Source organism: Microtus oregoni, unplaced genomic scaffold (assembly GCF_018167655.1).
Source record: "Microtus oregoni isolate MIOR12 unplaced genomic scaffold, Mior012 000025F_ref0000491, whole genome shotgun sequence".
Taxonomy (NCBI): Eukaryota; Metazoa; Chordata; class Mammalia; order Rodentia; family Cricetidae; genus Microtus; species Microtus oregoni.
In genome coordinates, this window is record NW_024543084.1 from 3007082 (window position 1) to 3027597 (window position 20516).

General features: G+C 38.7%; 1 protein-coding gene across 1 annotated transcript in view; it reads right to left on the reverse strand.

The window, feature by feature from the left end:
* Positions 1 to 20516, reverse strand: part of LOC121462866 (rho GTPase-activating protein 15) — a 568141-nt gene that overhangs the window by 474917 nt on the left and 72708 nt on the right. The window contains exon 4 of the mRNA XM_041674830.1: positions 17977 to 18064. Coding sequence (XP_041530764.1) covers positions 17977 to 18064 — 88 coding nt within the window. The remainder of the gene's footprint in view (positions 1 to 17976; positions 18065 to 20516) is intronic.

A 20516-nucleotide genomic window follows, 5' to 3' on the forward strand; every position in this document is an offset into this window, starting at 1 on the left:
GGCGTCAGTGGTCGAGGTGTATTTGCTCCTACTGTTCTGTTTTTCCTGTATGTCTTCCTGTTTGTTTCCCTTACCTTCCTTCTTCTCTGGTTTCTAAACCATCTATGGTTGATTTCTAAAAGATCCCTGACTTACTCTCCTCATCTCTCACATTTTCTTATTCAGCACTATACTGTGGGTTTCAGTCTTGCATCTAATCTGGTCTCATCATTTGTACTAAGTTGACTCCTCAATCAGCTCCTCTGCCCTACCCCCTCCAGCTTCTAATAGTGGTCCAGAACTCTATTTTTTAGGCTACTAATATTAAAACAAGCTGTAGGCCTCTCGGGGCCTTCTTCTTGGACTTCCTTACATCTCTCTATTGCTAATCTTGTTTAATTACCTATTTACCCATCTACATGAAATTTTCTTGACCTCTTCCATCATCTCTCTCATCACTGATAGCCAAACAGTTAAAAAAAAAATCCCTGATTTCTAAATTACCTTTGCTCTTTCCATCTTGTGACAATAGTCCTTTGAACTCTTTTTTTTTTTACCTGAATTCTTCTAGCTTTTTCTTCTATGGCCAGTCCAAAAAAACAAAATAAAAAGCAACAAACAAACAAACAACAAAAAAAACCTCTTGTACTCAAGTCCCCAGACACTTTGGCTTTTCTAATTCCTTTAAGATAATAGCCAAACCCCTCAGTACATTATATAAGCTCAACTTCCTAACTGACAGCCCTTCCCAGATTGGTGTGATTTCCTTTTCTCTGCATGCCAGCCATGTTACCTACACCCATGGGAGTTTTCAAAACGCAACATGTTTTTACAGCGTCTGAACTACTTAAATCATTTATGAACTGGGTGGAGAGTTATAATAGAAAATATCCGGATTCCATCTAGTGACTTACTGATTATAAAGAGTAAATATTAGAAAAGCCGTTTATGAAAGAATAAGCAGGTAGGAGGACCTCAGTAGAGAATATCATTCGGCACAGTCAGAGCAAACAATAAAACAAGTAGAACATCTAATTTGCTGTCTGTTGCTTTGATAACACACTGACCAAAGTTACAGTCCGTCGTCATCCAGGGAAACCAAGGCAGGAACGTAGAGGAAAGGTCTGAGGCAGAGACCACAGAGAAACACTGGCTTGCTTCCCCGAGATTGTTTAGTACCTTTCTTAATACAGCCCAGGCACACCTGCCTGAGGAGCTACCAACCCATGTGACCTGGGCCTCCCACAGACATGCTCACAGCCCAGTCTGATGGAGGCAGTTTGTTAATTGAGGTTCCTTCTTCTTTGGTTTGTTCAGTTTTGTATCATGTTAAAAACAAATAAGCAAACAAACAAAAACTATTAAGATTAGTGATGTGGTGAGTTTAGAAATATAACAAAAAACCGGTTATTTGAGTAATATGAAAGGGTCAAACATCTATGCTTCGTGATAAGAACACTAAGATAAGGAGACAGAGGATTGTGTAAACAGTAGCTCTAACCTGCCCCCCCCCCCCCCCAATTAAGAAGAGACCCGGGCTGGAAAATGTTGAGCACTAAAGGGTATCAGAAAAGAAAGCTTTAGTATTGAAGTGTTAAACCTCATAATAAGCAGTTCAGGAAAAGTCACAGAATGTATTTGGAAGAGAATCATCAACATTTTGTTTAAGAAGCCTGAACTTAAAGAATCTGTTAATAGAAAATGTATTTCTGCTTCTTACAGCATTGAAACACAAGCATGAAGCAGCTAACGAACTGTGGAAGCCAATGGATGAAAGAGTATATTGTTATATGGACAAAGGTTTTTTTAATATATACCAATTTATAATGGTTATAAATGGACTAAATATGGGTTTAAATCTAGGACTGAGGCTGCCATACCGTCTGCAGGGATAGATTTAAAATAGAAGTGACTGATTTTTAAAACTATGATGATAGCTCGGTGGAAGAGTTACTGCCTCTGGACAGGAAGGCATGCAAGCCTCTTAGCTGGAGCAATGTGAAGTCATTAAAAATTGATCCTATGCTTAGCCACTTCATATTTTTATTATTCTCATAGTCCATGTTCATGGTTTCTCAATAATCACTGACAGAGTATTCTCTACATAGTGCGTTTTTCTTTGTCTTAGATTAAGTCTTTGGGTTTAGTTTTCTGTTTTATGAGCTATTTGGGGCACAGAGTTTCCGGGGTGTATTAGGAAGCATCTCAGGGTGGACACTCTTTTGCTTTACGGTGATGGACATTAGGCACATGTGTAACAAATCATTGGGCCGCTCCTCCTCTCTGCCTCAATCCTAGATGTGTTCTTAAACAAGATAAAGCTCAGACTTTCTGAAGTTGGTTATTAGCCACCATTTATTATTTTGGATTAATTGCTTGTCTTGGAATATAGACTGAGATTGTCCTTAACTGTTTTGAAACACAGAACACAAAATTGCTTTAGAGGAATTAAGTTTAACCACATAACTTGCTTTGATTCTGGAAAATCGTTCATGGAGGAGGACAAAACTCACTTATCAATTCTCATCTGGGAAAAAATGATTTAGGAAAGAGTGCAAAATTGATACCTGATCTTATTAATATCTAAAGTATGGCCTCTGTCAATGCAAAAGAAGAGACTGATTATAACATGTGGGTTTTCTGTTTATGAATATAAATGATACTAATAATAACTGAAATTGCTACTACAATGAAATTTCTTGGTATGTTATAGAACAAATCAAATGGGCTTCTCAGGGAGGTAAACCTTCATTAGTGGTTATAGTGGTAAAATGTGTGCTTTTGTTGCTGTTTAGAGGAGAGAGTGTTTTCTTCTTTTAAATATATAATAGACCTCTCTTGGACTTATTTTTTAATCAAAAGCTTTCTAAAATAATTCCGATACTTTCTCCATAAATTACTTGTGCTATATTTTGATTCTCATATTTATATTACCTGTAGAGCTAATGGAATTCTTCCAAACTTGTTTCTTAGATTTTCATCCACTCCAATGACTGTCATTATAGGTGATCAGGCCTACCTGAGCTAGATGGCCCCTCATCTCAGAATTCCTTCCTAGAACTCCAGTTCTTCCTTCTACATGGCCAGAGTGTATGTATGTCCCTTTTTAGTTCTAAGCTCCTTCTACTTCCGGCGTGGATGAATTTCCATTTCTACAGGGATTGGAATCACACTTTCTGAGGAACCATTAAGGGTCAACATGAGACAAGCATGTAGATATTCTTATTGATGAATTTAAACCCCCGGGGGGGGGGCACGGAGTAGGAAACTCAGGAGAAATAGAAGAGAAAGCTATTTGTCCTTCCCCCATGTCCCCTGACCCTAGAATTTCTTCTTGTGTTCTTCAAGGAGTCTCTTTGCCCAGAGCACCTGCCCAGTGAGCTTCCTGCATTCTAGGAATAAGCAGTGGTAGCCAGCATGGCAATGAGTCCACTGTAATACTCCCTGTGTTTTCTGTCTCCATTGTTATTCACTCATCGATGTCTTGGATGTATACTTCCAAATAAAGCACACTGCTTAACATTTGATGTGGGAGTGTCATATATCAATCTGTTGATTTTATTGGTTAAGTAATAAACAAACTGCTTGGGCTCATAGCTTAGAACATAGGTGGGTGGAGTAAACAGAACAGAATGCTGGGAGGAAGAGGAAGTGAGGTAAGACGCCTCAGACAGAGATGCCATGCTCCGCTCTCCTGGGCAGAGGTGATTCAGCTCCAACCCAGGATGGACGTAGGCTAGAATCTTCCCGCTAAGCGCACCTTGGGGTGCAACACAGATGATTAGAGATGGGCTAAATTAATATGTGAGAATTAGCCTAGAAGAGGCTAGATAGAAATGGGCCAAGCAGTGTTTAAAAAATTCAGTGTCCGTGTAATTATTTTGGGGCATAAGCTAAAGCTAGCCGTGGGGGTGGCCGGGTGCCGGGGACTCAGCCCGCTGCTCCTTTTACTACAAACATTTATTATTAAAAACAAACAAACAAACAAAAAACCACCCACACAGAGAGCTGCAATAACTGGCATCATTGTTCTTGTGGCAAAGATAGATAGTACTCTACTAACATAGCTTCTGTTTATTTGAGTGTCTAGAGTTACTCCATTTTAATTCAGTGCTCAGTGGATCAAAACGTAGCCAGTTACTCCTTCTTACCAATGGAATGGGAAAAGTGATGGAAGACCTTTCAAGGCATTCAAGAGCCTAAATATCTTGTCCAGGCTGTTATGATCTACCTTCATCTGCTGCTACTCTTAACAATTAGGCTTCATTGTTTCCTAGCAGTAGAGACTGACATGTGTACCTAGAGTAGACACCAAACACAATTAAGAGCTACTCTGTTAACAGTGTGTCAGGCACATTGTATCAGTTTTGCCCCACCCCCACACCCAACAGTGCCGTGAGGTAAGGTGCACCTATTAACATCATGTTGTAGTTAAGATAACCAAAGCTATAGAACAAATAAAAATAAAACCTAATATTTGTAACCTAGGTAGTCTAACTTGCACATTTATCCTTTAGGATATACCACTTCTCTGCAACTTCTGGTTCAAAAGCGACTTTTTAAAATGTAAATACATTTATTGCTCAGTGTTTTTTAAAAGAATGTACTGTAGGGGAAAATGTTCATTTTATTCTAGAGAAACACAGGCTCTGAAACATGTGTCATGCTGACCAAAGTGATAAAACACAAAGTCAAGCTTCATAATGAAAATAGTTTTCTGGGAGAGCCTAAGGTGAGGTTTATTGAGGGCGAGCAAACTATTATCCATTTAAAAGGCTTCTTATCAATTTAATTGATTTTGTAGCTAATAAAAATTATGTAAGATATAGAATTTATTGTGGTTAATGGCCAAATCTTAAGAAAATGATAACCAGAGAACACGGCTTCATTTGCAGGAATATTGATCATTGGATTTTTTTCTTCTAAAACTTCAGTTAATAATGCAATAGAAAATACTCTTCCCTTTTTTCTTCCTTTGTTCCTATTTTTACCTGTCATCTCCAGATTTTCAACTGCCACCTTTTTCTAGTTAAAAATCTACGATGGGTCCACATGATGGTGTTCTCTGCAGTTGTCAGAGTGAAGCCCAGCAGGGACAACTGTCGTGACCGCAAGAATAGTATTCTGAAACTAAAATATATAGCAGAGACTTAAGATGCCTTTGCCAGATTTAGATTGTTAGATCTACTATTGTCTTTTCATTCTTCGGGCTCTTATTGAGCAAGAGTCTATGAGGTGACTCAATACTCTCTCTATAAAAATATAATTACTCTGTATTCATTTCACACAGATAATAATTCATGAATAGCTTTTTAATTGAAACTATTTTCATCTTTCTGCTCACTCCCATATTTTATATCCATAAGTTCATGTTGTTGTTGAGTTCACACTACAGTGAAAAAGTCTTAGATCTGGTACTTATCTAATTAGTGCTTAACACATATTTCACATTGAAAATAAACAATATTAAAGAAAACAAACAATTTAAATGAGGCCTTTTACACTTCTCTTCTGTGTTGTCGTCATTGCTTTCAAGAATACAGCTGAATGGGTTGTTTCAAAAAGTTAATAGTTTATTAAATTTCCTCAATGCTTCTGTCATTGGACATAAACTTTTTAAAGAAGTGTAACTCACAGAAGTGGACAGTAGAATGGTGGTTACCAGATGTCTTAAAGGAGCTGGTCAAGTTTTAATTAGATGAGAAGTTCCAACTGAGGCACTAATCCCCACTCGTGAACAGATTTAAACTTAGATCTCTAGATCATCATGGTAAAAACACATCCTATAAATTCCTCAGTTTAATTAATTAATAATTATTTAATAATAATAATTAACAATAATATTCTTATTGGTTTAGAACAGGGAATGTTACAGTAAAGACTGAATCCACCTTTAGGTGTAGAGATAATATTATCTCTTCCTTTAAGAGTTAATTCAGTTGAACATGTCCACCATGTAAGCTAGGGAACACTCCCATGGAAGGCACCTCAACCATAAGCTATGTTAAAGAGGTAGGAGGAATACTTATCCCCAGGGTAGTGTGCTTATCTTTCCCTAGATTCTTCCTTAAGATGCTAACAGCATCTAAATATGCTTTCTTGGGTACTTACTCTGGGTTTCCTTAGCTTTCTCTGGTGCTCCCCCATCACTGTCCATTACAGGGCTGCCCTCCATCCCTAATAAATGGTATGGCTTTCTATCTTTCTCTCTTCTTCTTACCTCTTTTCGTTTTCAAGCAGCTTCAAAAATTTAAAATTTGTCTGCCCTGTGGATTTTCTATGAAAGGATAATAAAATTATCTTCAGGCTTTCTTTTGAATCTGTTCTTAAATTCTATTACCACTGAGACTAAGAACCCCAAGAGGGAAGCCCAGTTTTCCCAGTAACATGTGACAACTCTGCCAGTAGTCACTAAAATTCCTTGACACATGCACAAGGAGGCACTAGTACAGACATGAGTACAAGATGGAAGTTCTCCTTTCCCTTGTTGGTTCTGGAAATCTTCCCTGCAAATGTATTTAATATTGTAGAACCAAGGGTTACAATGTTAGTTTTACTTTAAGAAAAACATGATTTTACATTGTTGGGGTTCAAACTCATGGCCTGGTGCATACTAAATAAGTACTTTATTGCTAGTCCAAACCACCAGCCCTAATTTTAAATGTTCATAGTTAGGGCCACATTGTTCCATGCAGGTTCTTTTGAAACTGCAGAAAGTTGCATTTTAAGAAAGTAAATGATTCCCTACACTAGATTCTAGCCATCTCCAGCCCAGACAATACTAATCAAAGCCCTCTACCCCATTGATGCTCAGTCCAGAAGTACAACAAACATTCTTAGAGATTACCTGATATTCTTTCACTCACCACTTCCTGGTCACTCCTAGCAACAATCTTTATCTAGCCCCAAAAGACAGTTTTTAGAGCCTCCTTTCCTTCCTCTTCCAGACACAGTTATCCTAGTCTTTGAGCAGAATGTGAGCTCTCATCTTTCTGGAAGGAGAGATATCTCTTCTGAAGCTATATTTTTATTGAGCTCTACATTTTTCTCTGCTCCCTTCCCTGTCTCTCCCCTTCAAACCTCTCCCATGGTCTCCATGCTCCCTTCTCAGGAGATCTTGTCTTTTGCTACTTCCCATGTAGATTAGATTCATGTATGTCTCTCTTATTGTCTAAGTTCTCTGGGATTGTGATTTGTAGGCTGATTTACTTTGCTTTATATTTAAAAACGACTTATGATGAGTACATATGACAATTGTCTTTCTTATACCTGTAAGAATGGCCAAGATCAAAAACATTGACGACCACTTATGCTGGAGAAGGTGTGGAGTAAAGGAAATACTTCTGCATTAGTTGAATAATGGTAGCAGTTTCTCCCCAAGGACTATGGCATATCTAACCTCAAGTTCTTGGCCCCAGTACCTATAGCACAAATGTGTCTCATCTTGTGAGGCTGGCCACTTCCTCGTTATTATAATTAGAGCAGCAATGAATATAAATGAACAATTATCTCTTTAGTAGGACATAGAATCTTTTTGTGTACATGCCCAAGAACTGGTGGTGATTTAAAAGAAAATATCCTCCAAAGGGAGTAGCATTATTCAAAGGTGTGGCCTTGTTGGAGCAAGTGTGTCACTGTGGGGGCCAGTTTTGAGGTCTCTTTTGCTAAAGCTTCTCTCAGTGTGACTGTCAGTAGACTGACTGATGCCAGCAAGATGTAGCATTCTCAGTTCCAGCACCATGTCAGCCTCTATTTCACTACATTTCCCATCATGATGACAATGGACTCAACCTCCTAAACTGTAAGTGAGCCACCCCAATTAAGTGTTTTCTTTATAAGAGTTGCCATGGTTATGGTGTCTCTTCACAGCAATAGAAACCTAACTAAGACACTGGTTTAGCTCAGTCATGTGATATATTTATTTTCAGCAATTGGAGGAATCTCCACAGGAATTTCCATAGAGAATGCACTGGTTTCCATGCCCAATAATCATGAATAAATGTTCTTCATCCTCATATCTATGCCAGCATTTGCTCTTTGGTTGTTGTTTGTTTGTAGGTATTTGATCTTAGCCATTCTGATTAGGCTATGTACCTTAACTCTCTCTCTCAACGTAGGTTTAATTTGTATTTCTCTTATGGCTTAAGGTTGTAAACACGCTAAAAGTGTTTCTCAGCCATTAATGTTTCATCTTTTGAAAACTCTCTTTTAAATTCCTTGCCCCAATTTAATTGGATTTTTTGATGTTATCATTTTTTCTTTTGAATATTTTGTTTATTCTGGATATTAATCCTGTGTCAGATGTATGTCTCTTCAATTGAATGATGGTGTCTTCTGCTGCAAAAAATAAGTTTTTTACTTCCATAAGGTAGTATCTGTCAATTGTTAGTCTTAATACCTATGTTACCTGAATGTTTTCCTTTCCTGTGCTATAAATTCAAGTGTATCACTAGTTCTTCCATTGTCTGATCTAGAGGGTGTGATGTCTTTGATACATCTGGGACTTTGCATAGGGTGAGAGTTAAGGATCTAGTTTCATTCTTCTACACCCGGCTTTTGCGTTTTATCAGCACCACATGTTAAAAATGCTATTTTTTCTCCAGTGTGTACTTTCTTGCCTTTTTGAAAAGAAGGTAGAGGGTGAAGCAGTATGGAGTTAGATGTGGGTCCTTAGTTATATTCCATTGTTCAATGTTTCTGTTTTTATGTCAAGTATTATGCTACTTTTCTTACTATACTGCTACAGTATAAAGTGGTATAAAATCAGGGTGGTTGTACCTCCATTAGTGCTTTTATTGTTTAGGATTGTCTTGGTTATTCTGGAGATGTTTTATGTTTGTTTTGTTTTTTGTTCTCTGACTCTTTTCATGTGAAATTTTAGATTTTTTTCAATTTATATGAAGAAAAGCATTTGGGTTTTTATGGCTTCTGTGATTCTATAGATTGATTTTTGAGAGTATGACCATTTTTACAGTATTACTCATACAAATTCAAGAGCTTGAAAGGTTCTTCCATCTCCTCATGTCTTCCTTATACAAATCTTTCACTTCCTTGGTTAGATGTATTTCAAGATAAGTATCTTTTATGCCATTGTTGGTGGGATTGTTTCTCTGATTTCTTTCTTGGTATGCTTATCTTATGTGTATAGGAAGATTACTGATTTTTGTATATTAACTTTTATACTCCTACTTTGCCGAATGTGTTCATCAACTTTTGAATTTTCTGGAGTTTAGGTTCTTTTATGCATAGAATTGTATTATTTTACTTTTTGTGGTGCATGCTAATAAAATATGCTGAAGAAGCAGAGGTGTGAAGATCTTAAGTTTATTGCTTCTTTTCTTCCCTCCTCCCTTTCTTCCTTCAACTTTCCTATCTCCCCTTCCTTCTTTTTAGTACTTAGGGTAGAATTCAGGACCTTGAGCATAGAAATCAAGTTATGCACCACTGAACTGTATTCACAGCAAGACACAAACAAAACAAACAAACTCACAAAAACTTAATAGATTGAGTCATGCTTATTTGACCAAGCTTGGCACAACAGGCATGGCTTCAATTTGTGATGCCCTTGCCTCTAGTATTTGGGGAGATTTGACTGCTTCAGTTTTGTATTTCTCAGAACATTTAACACAGTGGTATAAAACTGAGCTTGCAGAATGTTACTTGAAGAATGACCAAATTGGGAGGAAGTATGTAGAATGAACATTACTTGCATGGCCATCATCTCTGGACAAGGATTACATGTACCAAATGGTCTTAGTCAGTATACTATTGCTGGGAAAAGACAAGGCATCTCTTATAAAGGGAAATATTTAATTGGGGTTTGCTTTCAGTTTCAGAGGCTTAGTCCTTTGTAGTCATGCCAGGAAGCATGGTGCTAGGCAGGCCAACATGTTACCTGGGAAGTTGAAAGTTCTCCATCCAGATCCAAAAGCAGCAGGAAGAGAAGGCATGAGAAAGTCATTGGGCCATGTTTAGGTTTCTGAATCCCCAAAGCCCATCCTAGTGACATACTTCCTCCAACAAGGCCACACCTTCTAATCCCTCTCAAGCAGCGATGTTTCCTAATGACCAAATATTCAATATATGAGTTTATGGAGGCAATTGCTACTCAAAATACCACACAAGCCTGTGGTTCTAGAGCCCAGCTTCTTAAACTGCCAAGTAACTGACTATGGGGTGTGGTAGTTTGAATGTAATTGGCCCCCATAAGCTCATAGCAAGTGGCAGTCTTAGGAGGTGTGGCTTTGTTGGAGTAGGTATAGTCTTGTTGGAAGGAAGTGTGTTACTGCAAGTGTGGGGGCAGACTTTGAGGTTTCCTAGGCTTAAGCTTCACTCAGTGTCAAGGTCCTGCTTGTTGCCTTCTGATCAAGTAGCCAACACCATGTCTGCCTGTGTGCTACCATGTTCCCCACTATGATGATAATGGACTGAACCTCTGAAATTGTAAGCCGCCGCCTCAATTAAATGTTTTCCTTTATAAGAGTTGTGATGGCCATACTGCTTCTTCATAGCAATAGAAACCCTAAGGCATGGGGATTATAAAAATTTGGCTACTTTTTCTTCTGGATGTGGAATGAGATGTGCAAAGTTATTTCAAAATAAAATTGCAGAGAACATATTTCGGGCAACACTTTCCTGTGCTATGTCACAGGGCTTCACTTCAACCCTGCTTCTGAATTTGCAGCATGCATGAACACTCTGTGCTACTCGTGTTCGTACCCTCAGGACCAGAAAGAGTTGCCGGAGACCCCTCGGCTCACACTGAGACTAGGTGTGAAGGGTGGTAGTGTCCTCACTGTATATACTAAGGGTTCTGCCCACACAAGAGTACAATGGAGTACTTAGTTCCTCAGAATGTCAGGGTGAAATTAGTATACCTTTGGGTTGTCTTGTTTGCACAGTGTTTGATTTTTTTAACATTCATCACTTGATTTGCTTATTCAAATCCCATTAAAAAAATACCAAAGGAATTTTGGCCATAAGAGTGGAGAAAAATTTCCACCTATTTCTAAAATGTCTCTAAATAGTACTTCTGCTATTTTGAACTATCTATTTATACAAACTGACATTCTCAGAATTAATTATTATGAAATCCAAATATCAATCAACTCTGACAAAAGTGCTCTACGTTCTATAGTACCAAATGCTCAGTCAAGATTTAGTTCTTTATTTTGAAAAAAAATAAACACATACATCTTATATGCAAATTTCTCTCCATTTTAATAAACAGTAAAATTATATGCATACCAAAGAATTGTGATAAAATAAATTTCTCTGATTTATTATCAGTAAATGTTTGATTTGTATGCCTATTTTATATTCCGGTGTACCTGGGAAGCCCTGGTCTGGTCCTGGCTTTCTCACAGTTATATCACAGTCATAGTTGATTATAATAAGCTTATTTATGGCTCTGTCAGCTCTACCATATCCCAATACCGTGAGAGCAAGGGTCATATATTATTCATTTGGATTTCTCTTTGATTAAAACGATCATGTGATGCCTGGTAGGACTTCTTGATTATTCATAGAATAAATAAGTGAGTGGGGTCTCAACATTTAAAAAAAGTTGTTCTTCCATTTGTCAGTAGTTGGTCTTATTTCTGGAGCAACCAGGAGTCCTTTTCCGCAATCCTTACCTGAGGAGGGCCTCATATGACTCCACTCCTTCCCTAAGAGATCTAGGCATTTCATGTTTGCTAAGAGAGGGAGTCAGGTTCCTTAGTGCTGTAGCCACTGGTACATTGCCCTTGTTCAGGTAAATAACCCCCATCCACACTCATGCAGGCAACCTCGATTAAGCACAGTTGGTCCCATAAGAGAAAAGACACAGACGTATAAGGAAGAGTTTTGGGGGTTATTCTAATCTATAGTGGGTTCAAGAGAGCATGATGATATGATTATGATCAAAGTATATTATAGGTATGAGAAACTGTGAAGGGATAAATAACTGATTAAAATCCTCTTTACATGGCCATCCATCTATGGGTTTTGATGAATCAGGCAGGTGTGTCTGTAGTGTCCCATGGATGCAGTCAGGTGTCTCCCTACACATCAAACAGAAACTCTAAAGTCACAAACACAGCAAGCACTTAGGGTGTTAACTTGGAAATGAGAGACGAGCGTCAACTGAAATTGTCCAGACACAAAAATGCACAACTGCATTAGGAAAAGACAATCTGTTGGAGTCAAGGCCTTGGAGGAAACCTCAACTGGCAGCATAAGAGGTGACAACGACAGCTTGTGCACTCACTTGGGAGTCAAGAGTCTGATCCTGTGTTGAGGGTAATCCATGATCCCAGGAGACTCAGTTTCTCTCTTGTTTGGGTCCCACTATATGCTCAGCTGCTAACAGAAACACCACATGTGTCCCACTCAGTAAAAACCATTTAGATTATTCTGTGATGCAGGTGTTTGGATTATTTGCCAGTAATCCATTTTAGAGTCTTGCCCTGGGAGCATATTCATAAGCTCACAACCTCTCCTTAAGGCTTATCTTATCCTGGATTCCATCTAGACCATGAAAATCATTTATATTTTAGTGCTCATATTCCATCCATTCTTAGTCATTGTTCACGGTTTTCATCTCCCTGTGTTTTCTGCCTGCAAATCCCCATGTACAGAAGTGACAACCATCTCTCAAGGCCCAATTCAAATCCTTCGGAGATGTGAGCACTCCCTCCTTTAAATCCTTAAGAAAAAATAAAAAGAAACAAAAACAAACATCTATTCTGTTTCCTATTTCATATCATTGTTATTGGCACAGATCTGGAAGGGCAAAGTCGTCTCTGCCTTGGTTATATATCCACGCCTTCTATGCAGCCTTAATGAGCAAGCTGTTCATTGTGGGATTTCAATACATATTCCAATGAAATCTTTTCCCACCCAGGCTGATATAAATAGCACAAACCTGATTAACTGAATGCATGCTCACATTAAAGGGAAGTAGATTATAATGAGTAGAGAGATGTTATTTGGATCAACTCTCCCACTGAAAACAGTGAAAATGTTGGATAAAAAAATACCTTTTAAAAATTATTTCAGAACTGAAAGTCGGAAATGGCAGAGAGGAATGTCATGCTGAAGTTTTTATTTGTGTATGTGAGGTGGGAAACAGATAGTGAACCTGAGTATCAAAGCAACATAACTTCATGGTCCTCTGAGGTCATTTGTTTATATTTCACATTTGAGGTTTGTTCTACACCACGGTGTAATAGGACAAGGGCCTGCCAAGCTTTCATGGAAGGACAGACAAGAATCAGTGCTGAGACTGTTCTTTTCTCTGGTTCCAAGAGAGCACAGAAGGGAAGTGTTGAGTAGGCTAAAATGTTAAAGAAGCAGAGGAAAGTCTTGTCCCCAAGAAGTTACAGTGTTTCTGTAGCTCTCCCATTTCCAAGACACAACCGGAGACTCTAGTTCCACAGTCTGAGACAAGGCATCATGGCCTTACACCTGTTTTGAAACTACAAAGCACTCCCATAAGTAGAACACATGTATCCCAAACACAGGGCACACCCCTCCCACCACCGCGATCCCATTTGCCATCTCGATGGTTAGTACACAGCCAAAGATGAGACAATCAGGAACCCAAGAAGCACGCGTCAGAGGCAGCAGAAACACATGGAATGGAGTGAGGCCCTGGACCACTGATGCTAAGCTCACAAGATCGGTCACAAAACAACCATTCCTCCTGTTTTTCCAAAAATTAAAATGGAGACTGGAAAATACCTGCAGGAAACAAGGAGCTACGCCAGCTGACAGAATAAATTTAAAGAAACAAACTCCTAGAAGTGAAAAAATTCATACTATTTGAAATTAGAGGAAAAATGTTTATCACATGAGAAGACTTAAATAAAGAACTGAAAGACACACACAGAAAAAGTACTCCCAACTGAGCTCAAAAAGACAAAAATACAGAAAGAAAAAAAGAAGACTGTTAAGACATTTGGAGAATACAGTAAGATGCTTTGGATGAGACTTAGAATAAAAATAAGGGAATATAAAGTGGGCCTACATCTGAAAACACAGAAAACTTCTAGCCGCTATTCAGGACCATAATAAGTGCAGCAACCAGCAGTGACCACATTCTGGTCTGAGGTGAGCTGGATAAGCAGGAACAGGAAGCAGGAAGACAGCGGATCTGTTCCTTTGGATCTGTTTCTTTCTCTGTAGAGACTGACTTTTGTTCTTTTCTTTCTCTCCTAGATGTTTGGAGGGTTGCAGTAGCCTTCTGTTATGAAATGCTGACAATAGGTGATCAGTTACTGTTTGCTCTTCTGATTCAAAACATTGAAATGGATAAAAGTCCTCTGTTTCCTTTAAAGGGAGGACCATGGACTCAAAGCCACGTGATCCTGTGAATGTTTCCTGGACAAAAGAGGAACTAGGATATTGCTGTGGAATCAACATGCTAATATATTGAATCCTAAACCCTTGCCATGCTGTTAAAAGCTGGGGTTGGGAGTGAGATCTGCTAAGAAGCCTTACTGTTCTGCCTGCTATGTGTAGGATTACAGAGAGATGGCACCCATGCAGGAAGGGCATTCTCACTGAATCCTAGACCTACCAATGCCTCTATCTTGGACTCTGCAGATTCCAAAATCATGAGAACTTAGCATTTGTTGTTTGAGATGTGCCCCAGTAGTATGCTGTTATAACAGCCCTAAGTGGGGGGAAGAGACAGTAACTGAAAACACTTCCGTAAGAAGAAGAGTTGCCAAACGTGGGCTGTGCGGATCAGTCCCAACATTATGTGAGATGCTGAATCAAGCAGCAGTAGTGAAGACCCATGGGAGAAAAGGGAATCCAGAAACGCTCAGGACATTCAGGAAGGAATATCTGAGTTCCAGATGAATGGATGCTTCATTTCAAGAGATATCTTTTGCTGCCTTTGGATACAGATTTTTTTTTCTCTTCATGAAAGCCTTGCACAACAGTATTTTCTTACATTTGTGCCATTTTGCCAGACAAGCATGGTGGTATAACAAAAATTTGAGGGCATAGGCAGATTGCTCTCTGTAAGTTCAAGACAGTCTGGTCTACATAACAAGATGGTCCAGGCAAGCCAGGGTTCCATAGTGAGAACCCACCATATAGAATAGAATATACATATATTACACACACATATATATGTATTCTCTATTCTATAAATATGTGAAACAAATCATATAAAATTAATGTGGTATAATAATATCTTTCCTACACCGCTGCCTAAATTATGTATGGTATAAAATGTTTATATAGTTAATTGATTTTAAATACTTATTTCTTTTAATTTATGTGTATGAGTCTTTTGACTGCATGTTTTGTGTGCCTGGTTTCAGTGAAGACCAGGGGCATCAACGTTCCTGGAATCAGAAATACAGAGGGTTGTGAATTGCATTAAGGGTACTGGTAACTGAACCTGGGACTTGCGAGAGAGCAGAAAATACACTGAACCACAGATATTCACCTTCAGTTATGTAATACATTATTGGCAAATGCGAGAGCAGGTGATCAGGAATTGTTTGGAGGTGTTGTAACCCTGTGGTTCTACTTAGCTACTTTCATTCCGTTTTTTTTTTTTTTTTTTTTTTTTTTTTTCTGATAAAACTACCCTGCCCTTCTTGTGTGGACTCCCAGCTGAAAGAAGTTGAGTAACTCTGTAAGCTACTAAGTGGCAAAGCGAACTGGTCTGGTCCTCTGGGTCTGCCTTTAGCCAGCTCTGAGCTACCCCGATCTTTGTCTCATCTCTGGATTACCACTGTAAGGTGGCTCAGAGAGCTGAGAGCACAGTTAACTCTTTAGGCCATGGTCTGCTCTTAGGGCATCTTCGCCAGGCCCAGTAGAGGAAAGGCTTTTCCTCAGAATGCAAGTGAACACCAGGGCTCAGTTAAGGGGTGTAAGAGAAATTCAGAAACTTGAGCACAAACCTCTTCCAGAATAAAACCACAGCATCTTTAATCAAGGTCTGGCAATCATTGTATCATTTCCCTGAGACTGGAGCTGGTAAATGCAGCCATCCCACCAGGCCTTTTATACTTGCTTAGAAATGCGTCCAAGAAGTTGACTAGCAAGACAATTCATGCGGCACAAACACACATATGTAATTCTCTCTTTCCTCTACCACAGAACAGTTACCCCTACCCAGAATCTGCTTTGAAGACAATGCATGCCTGGGAGAAACTAAGAGCACTGGAAATGGGGCCAGAAGGAATAAATAAAGACTGCCAAAAACAAAACAAAACAAAACAAAGCAAAGTCAATGAATTTCTTCTACAAGTCAAATGCATTGTCACTTTGTCACAACTCTGAAGGTTGCATTGGTGGCACTCAATTCGTGAACTAACCTGCAACGTTTGCTTGCAATGGAAAAGTGGATTTTCTTTCACCTTTATATAATTAAACAGCGGAAAGAATTGTATCTACCCCATATGAGGAGATTAAAAATAATGAAATAAATGCTTTGATATGGAATGGATCCATCCCATTATCTCCATCTGACTCAGCTCCAGTGGGATTCTTCTTCCTCAGCAGGACAAGAATCATCTTCTTAGCATCAAGCCCAGGCAGGCTGGCACCTTCCCACTTTCTACCTTCCCCAAAGAACTCATTCAAAAAGAAAACAAAGTCTCTGCCAGGGAGTGGGTGTTGTTTTGTGCCCAGCCTTAGGTGGTATTTTATGTTCCTTCAAATACTATCTCAACCTCACTGTAACCAGAAGGAGAAGCAAAACAAAGCCCTAAAACAAATTTCTGAAGTAATTTAAAATGCAACGGACAAAGATAATTTTAATTTATTCATCATTAGTTTGTAGATTGGACCTTACTGAGACTCCAAAAATCAGTCAGCCCCTTGCAGACAAAGGTGATTGAAATGATGGGGAACAAGCCACATGTGATCCTTTGTTCCTACTAATTTTTTCTTCTTTAAAAGACGTCTCTTAGCTAGAGTTCCCATTTTCTATTTAAAGAGGATTATATGGCGAACATGACTAGCGGCTGTAAGACAAAGAACCTGTCATTATTTTATTACCTGCCAAATATAAATTAGTTCCTTGTGGTTCCCTCCCGCCAGGCCACCACTTTCCTTATCACGTATCAAACCAGTAGGATAAGGCAGGTTAGTTCCTTGTGAAGAGTCCTTCATAATCAGCACCTGCCAAACAGTCTGCCTGCCCTTTCTTGCTCTTCATGGTTGCTACTGTGTTCGGGCAGCAAGGTTTTGAGTTTAAGGAACTCCAAATTGCTCCTGCTGGTACACATCTCTGTGGCCTGTGGGGCCTTCCTTCAGGTGCCGTGGAGCAATTCCGCAAATCTCACTTTGCAATAACCACAAGAAACAGCAATTGCATTAGGGTGATTAGGCGCAGTCATAAGTGCATTCACAAAGGTTAGCTGGATACAGTGGATGCCGTAGTTAGACTAAGATAAAAAATCACTTCGTTAACTTAGAGGGTTTTCTCATTGGCAACACCCTTTATTAAGGTGCCATTTATAAAGAGTTTATTATTATTTATTAATGTGGGAGGCACTTTTTAGAATGCAAGATAACAACTTAAATCCATGTATTAAAGATGTGCATACATGGTTTAATACGATTTACGTCTTATAATATTCTTTAAAGCAGACTCCCACAGTCTCATCCGTTAAGCATTTATTACTAATGCATTTTATAACACGCTATATAATACATTATTTGGGAAAGTAGCAGCATTTAGTGATTATTTCATAAATAAGAATAAAGTCCTTATAAATGGCGCCTTAATTTAAAATGTTACCTTCCCATTACCATATAGCTGCTCGCCATCCATCTCATTTGTGCGTCTTCTCCAAATGCAGCCCTCAATAAACCAGACCCTACATTCTGTTTTCCCTTCGTCTGATTAAGAGGTTATTGCATCATTTCCTCCATCTGCTTTTGGGTGTAGGTAGCTTAGAGACTTTGGTGTGAGAGCTGATTTAACCACACTTTCCGTTCCACACTGTTTCTGAAAAGATGGTAACAAAAGTAGAGACCTACCATGTTGGGGAGAGCTTGCTGCTTGGCGTCTTTGTAAAATTCAATCTTTGGACCAGAAAGAACAATCCAGGACGTAGACCAGTTTTTCCTTTAGGGGGGAAATAAATAAATAAATATGTCATGAGTAGAAACGATCATTTATGAACTATGCCAGGAGCTTGTTGTGGTTGCACACTATTTTCAATGGGTTTTCCTAAAAGTCTTCTATTTATGTAAATCAGTTCAGTGGAAGAAAACTCAGATAATAATAAACACAGTAATCTCTTGAATTTTAAAGATCTTGACACATAAATAAAAGTTTCTGAGTTTGTAAATCCTCTCAAATGCCCTCAAACTGATCAATGGCCATGTTTATTTCTACCCTTGTGCCTCCTCGCAGGACTGAAGCACGGAAGTTAAAGTGTTGCAGGCTGCTCCGTCACTGCGCCATTTTGTTGATGTAGCACGACTGAGAATCTGAGAGCCAGACCAGCTCATGACCAGCTCATGTGCTGTCCTTTAAATCAAAATGCTTTGACACTCGCCAGCCATCAGAGAATTACACATGGGAGCAGAGGTGTGCCTTCTCCTCTTGCCAAGCATTGAAAGAACCAGCGTTAACTAAGTTCTCTCACACTGTCTCTTCTCGAGTGCCATTGAGCAACATGGTTTTCATTAATTTACAGGGAATTTTGATGTAGTTATTGACTAGGCATTTTTATTCCCATGAATTTAACTTTGCCCTAAAGAAATAGGACCAGGTTTCCAGGTTCTGACCATTAAGATGATTTACACATTCCATGTTAATTCTGCTCTCAAAGTATAAAAAACAAACAAACAAAAACAGAGATTGCTTTTAAAAATTGCTCATAATAGAAGAGTACATTGGAAGAATGGCCCCTGTGTTTAAGAATACTGATGTGGGAAGATTTCAATGTAGCCCATAATATATACTTTGCTCTATGCTGTGCAATTTACCTAGAACCATTTGCACCCAGCTCAGCCCCTTCCGATTATTAATTCCATCCATCAGAAGTCCAAATATTGCTTCCCTCAAAGTACATTCATGACATGTAACATGATGAATTAAAAAAAATACTTCAAAATTTTTCACTTTCATTGCCTTCATTAAAATACAAGCCCCCGGGCAAGAGAAATCATTTCAACATTATTGGGTATTTTCAGAGCCTAGCCCAGAGTCCTGGAGAGTCTAAGAGCTAAATGGACATTTATCTCATCAATGAGCATTTTGGCCTAAGAAAAAAGTCTCGATGTAGCCATAGTTAAAAAGATAGTGAGATTACAGATTTTTCCTTCCCTTTGTATTTCTTAGTTTTACTTGTTTCTTTAACTAAACACATTAGTGCTTCTGCATTTGGAGTATGTGTATTAGTGTTGGGAAGGTTTTCTTTCTCAGGTGGCAAAACTACCAAAAAGAGTGATATGCACAGGTTTCTACCATTAAATTACATTGTTATTGTTTTCTCTAGGTTGATGTTTATTTAATTGTATTGTATTGCTCTTACAAAAAGTGATGAAAAGAAGTTTACAGAAAAGCTTTCACTCATATAAATAGAAAACCATACGAAATGTGCAACTATGACATATTTTTGTGTATCCATGTACATAAGATTTTGTGTAATTTCTCTCCATTTTCTATTTAGAATCATGAGCAGTAACTATAAAAGCCATTTTCTTTAGTATGGCTAATGCTGACAAAAAGAATGTTGCTGCTCTTACATGTCTGAAGCTGTCTGTTTTTAAAAGGTATTTATTTATTCCTATTTCATGTGTTTTCGAAGTTTGCCTGTGTGTATGTGTTCATGCCTTGTGCCTACAGAGCCAGAAGAGGGTGTCAGGTCTCAGAGAACTGGAGTTAAGGACAGTGTGAGCCACCACCCTGGTGCTAGGAACCAAAGTTGGGTCCTCTGGAATAGTAGAAACAGCTCTTAACTGCCAAGCCATCTCTCCAGCCTCCTGAAGCTTTCTTAATGATACACCAATACATTACAAAAGAACAGAATAAACAGACATGCAAGGAACACATTCAGAATTTCATCAGACAATAACATGCTGTTGGACTCACTTGTCTTCAGATGGGTAGTCAATGTTTCCATCAAACTATGGAAAGTCAGACAGCAAGAGAAAAATATAGCATGTTCTGTCTGGATTACTGCCCACTTCTCTTGGTAGATACCAACAGAACTGAGGTGAATTGAATCAGTAACAGCCTTCGCTTTGAGCAATTCACAGTATTAGATGACTTCAGAAAGAGCAGGAAGCCTAGAGCTACCGGTCAAGGCTAATCTTCTCTATCTAGTCCTTTTGACCATGTGTGATGAGAGTGTGAAAGCTCCTGATGGGATGGACCCATATTCAATCCACCTGCTATGCTTCTCAGTCGAGTTCCTGTCTTCTGGCAGGGTGCTCGCACACCGTATTTGCTTCCTATCTATAGAAGTTCCTAGAGAAATAGTTCTGGTTTGAATCTGTTTCAGATGTTGATCGTTTATAGAACTTGCAGGAAAAACTCTTCTGTTCCTTAAACTTCTAACTGGAGC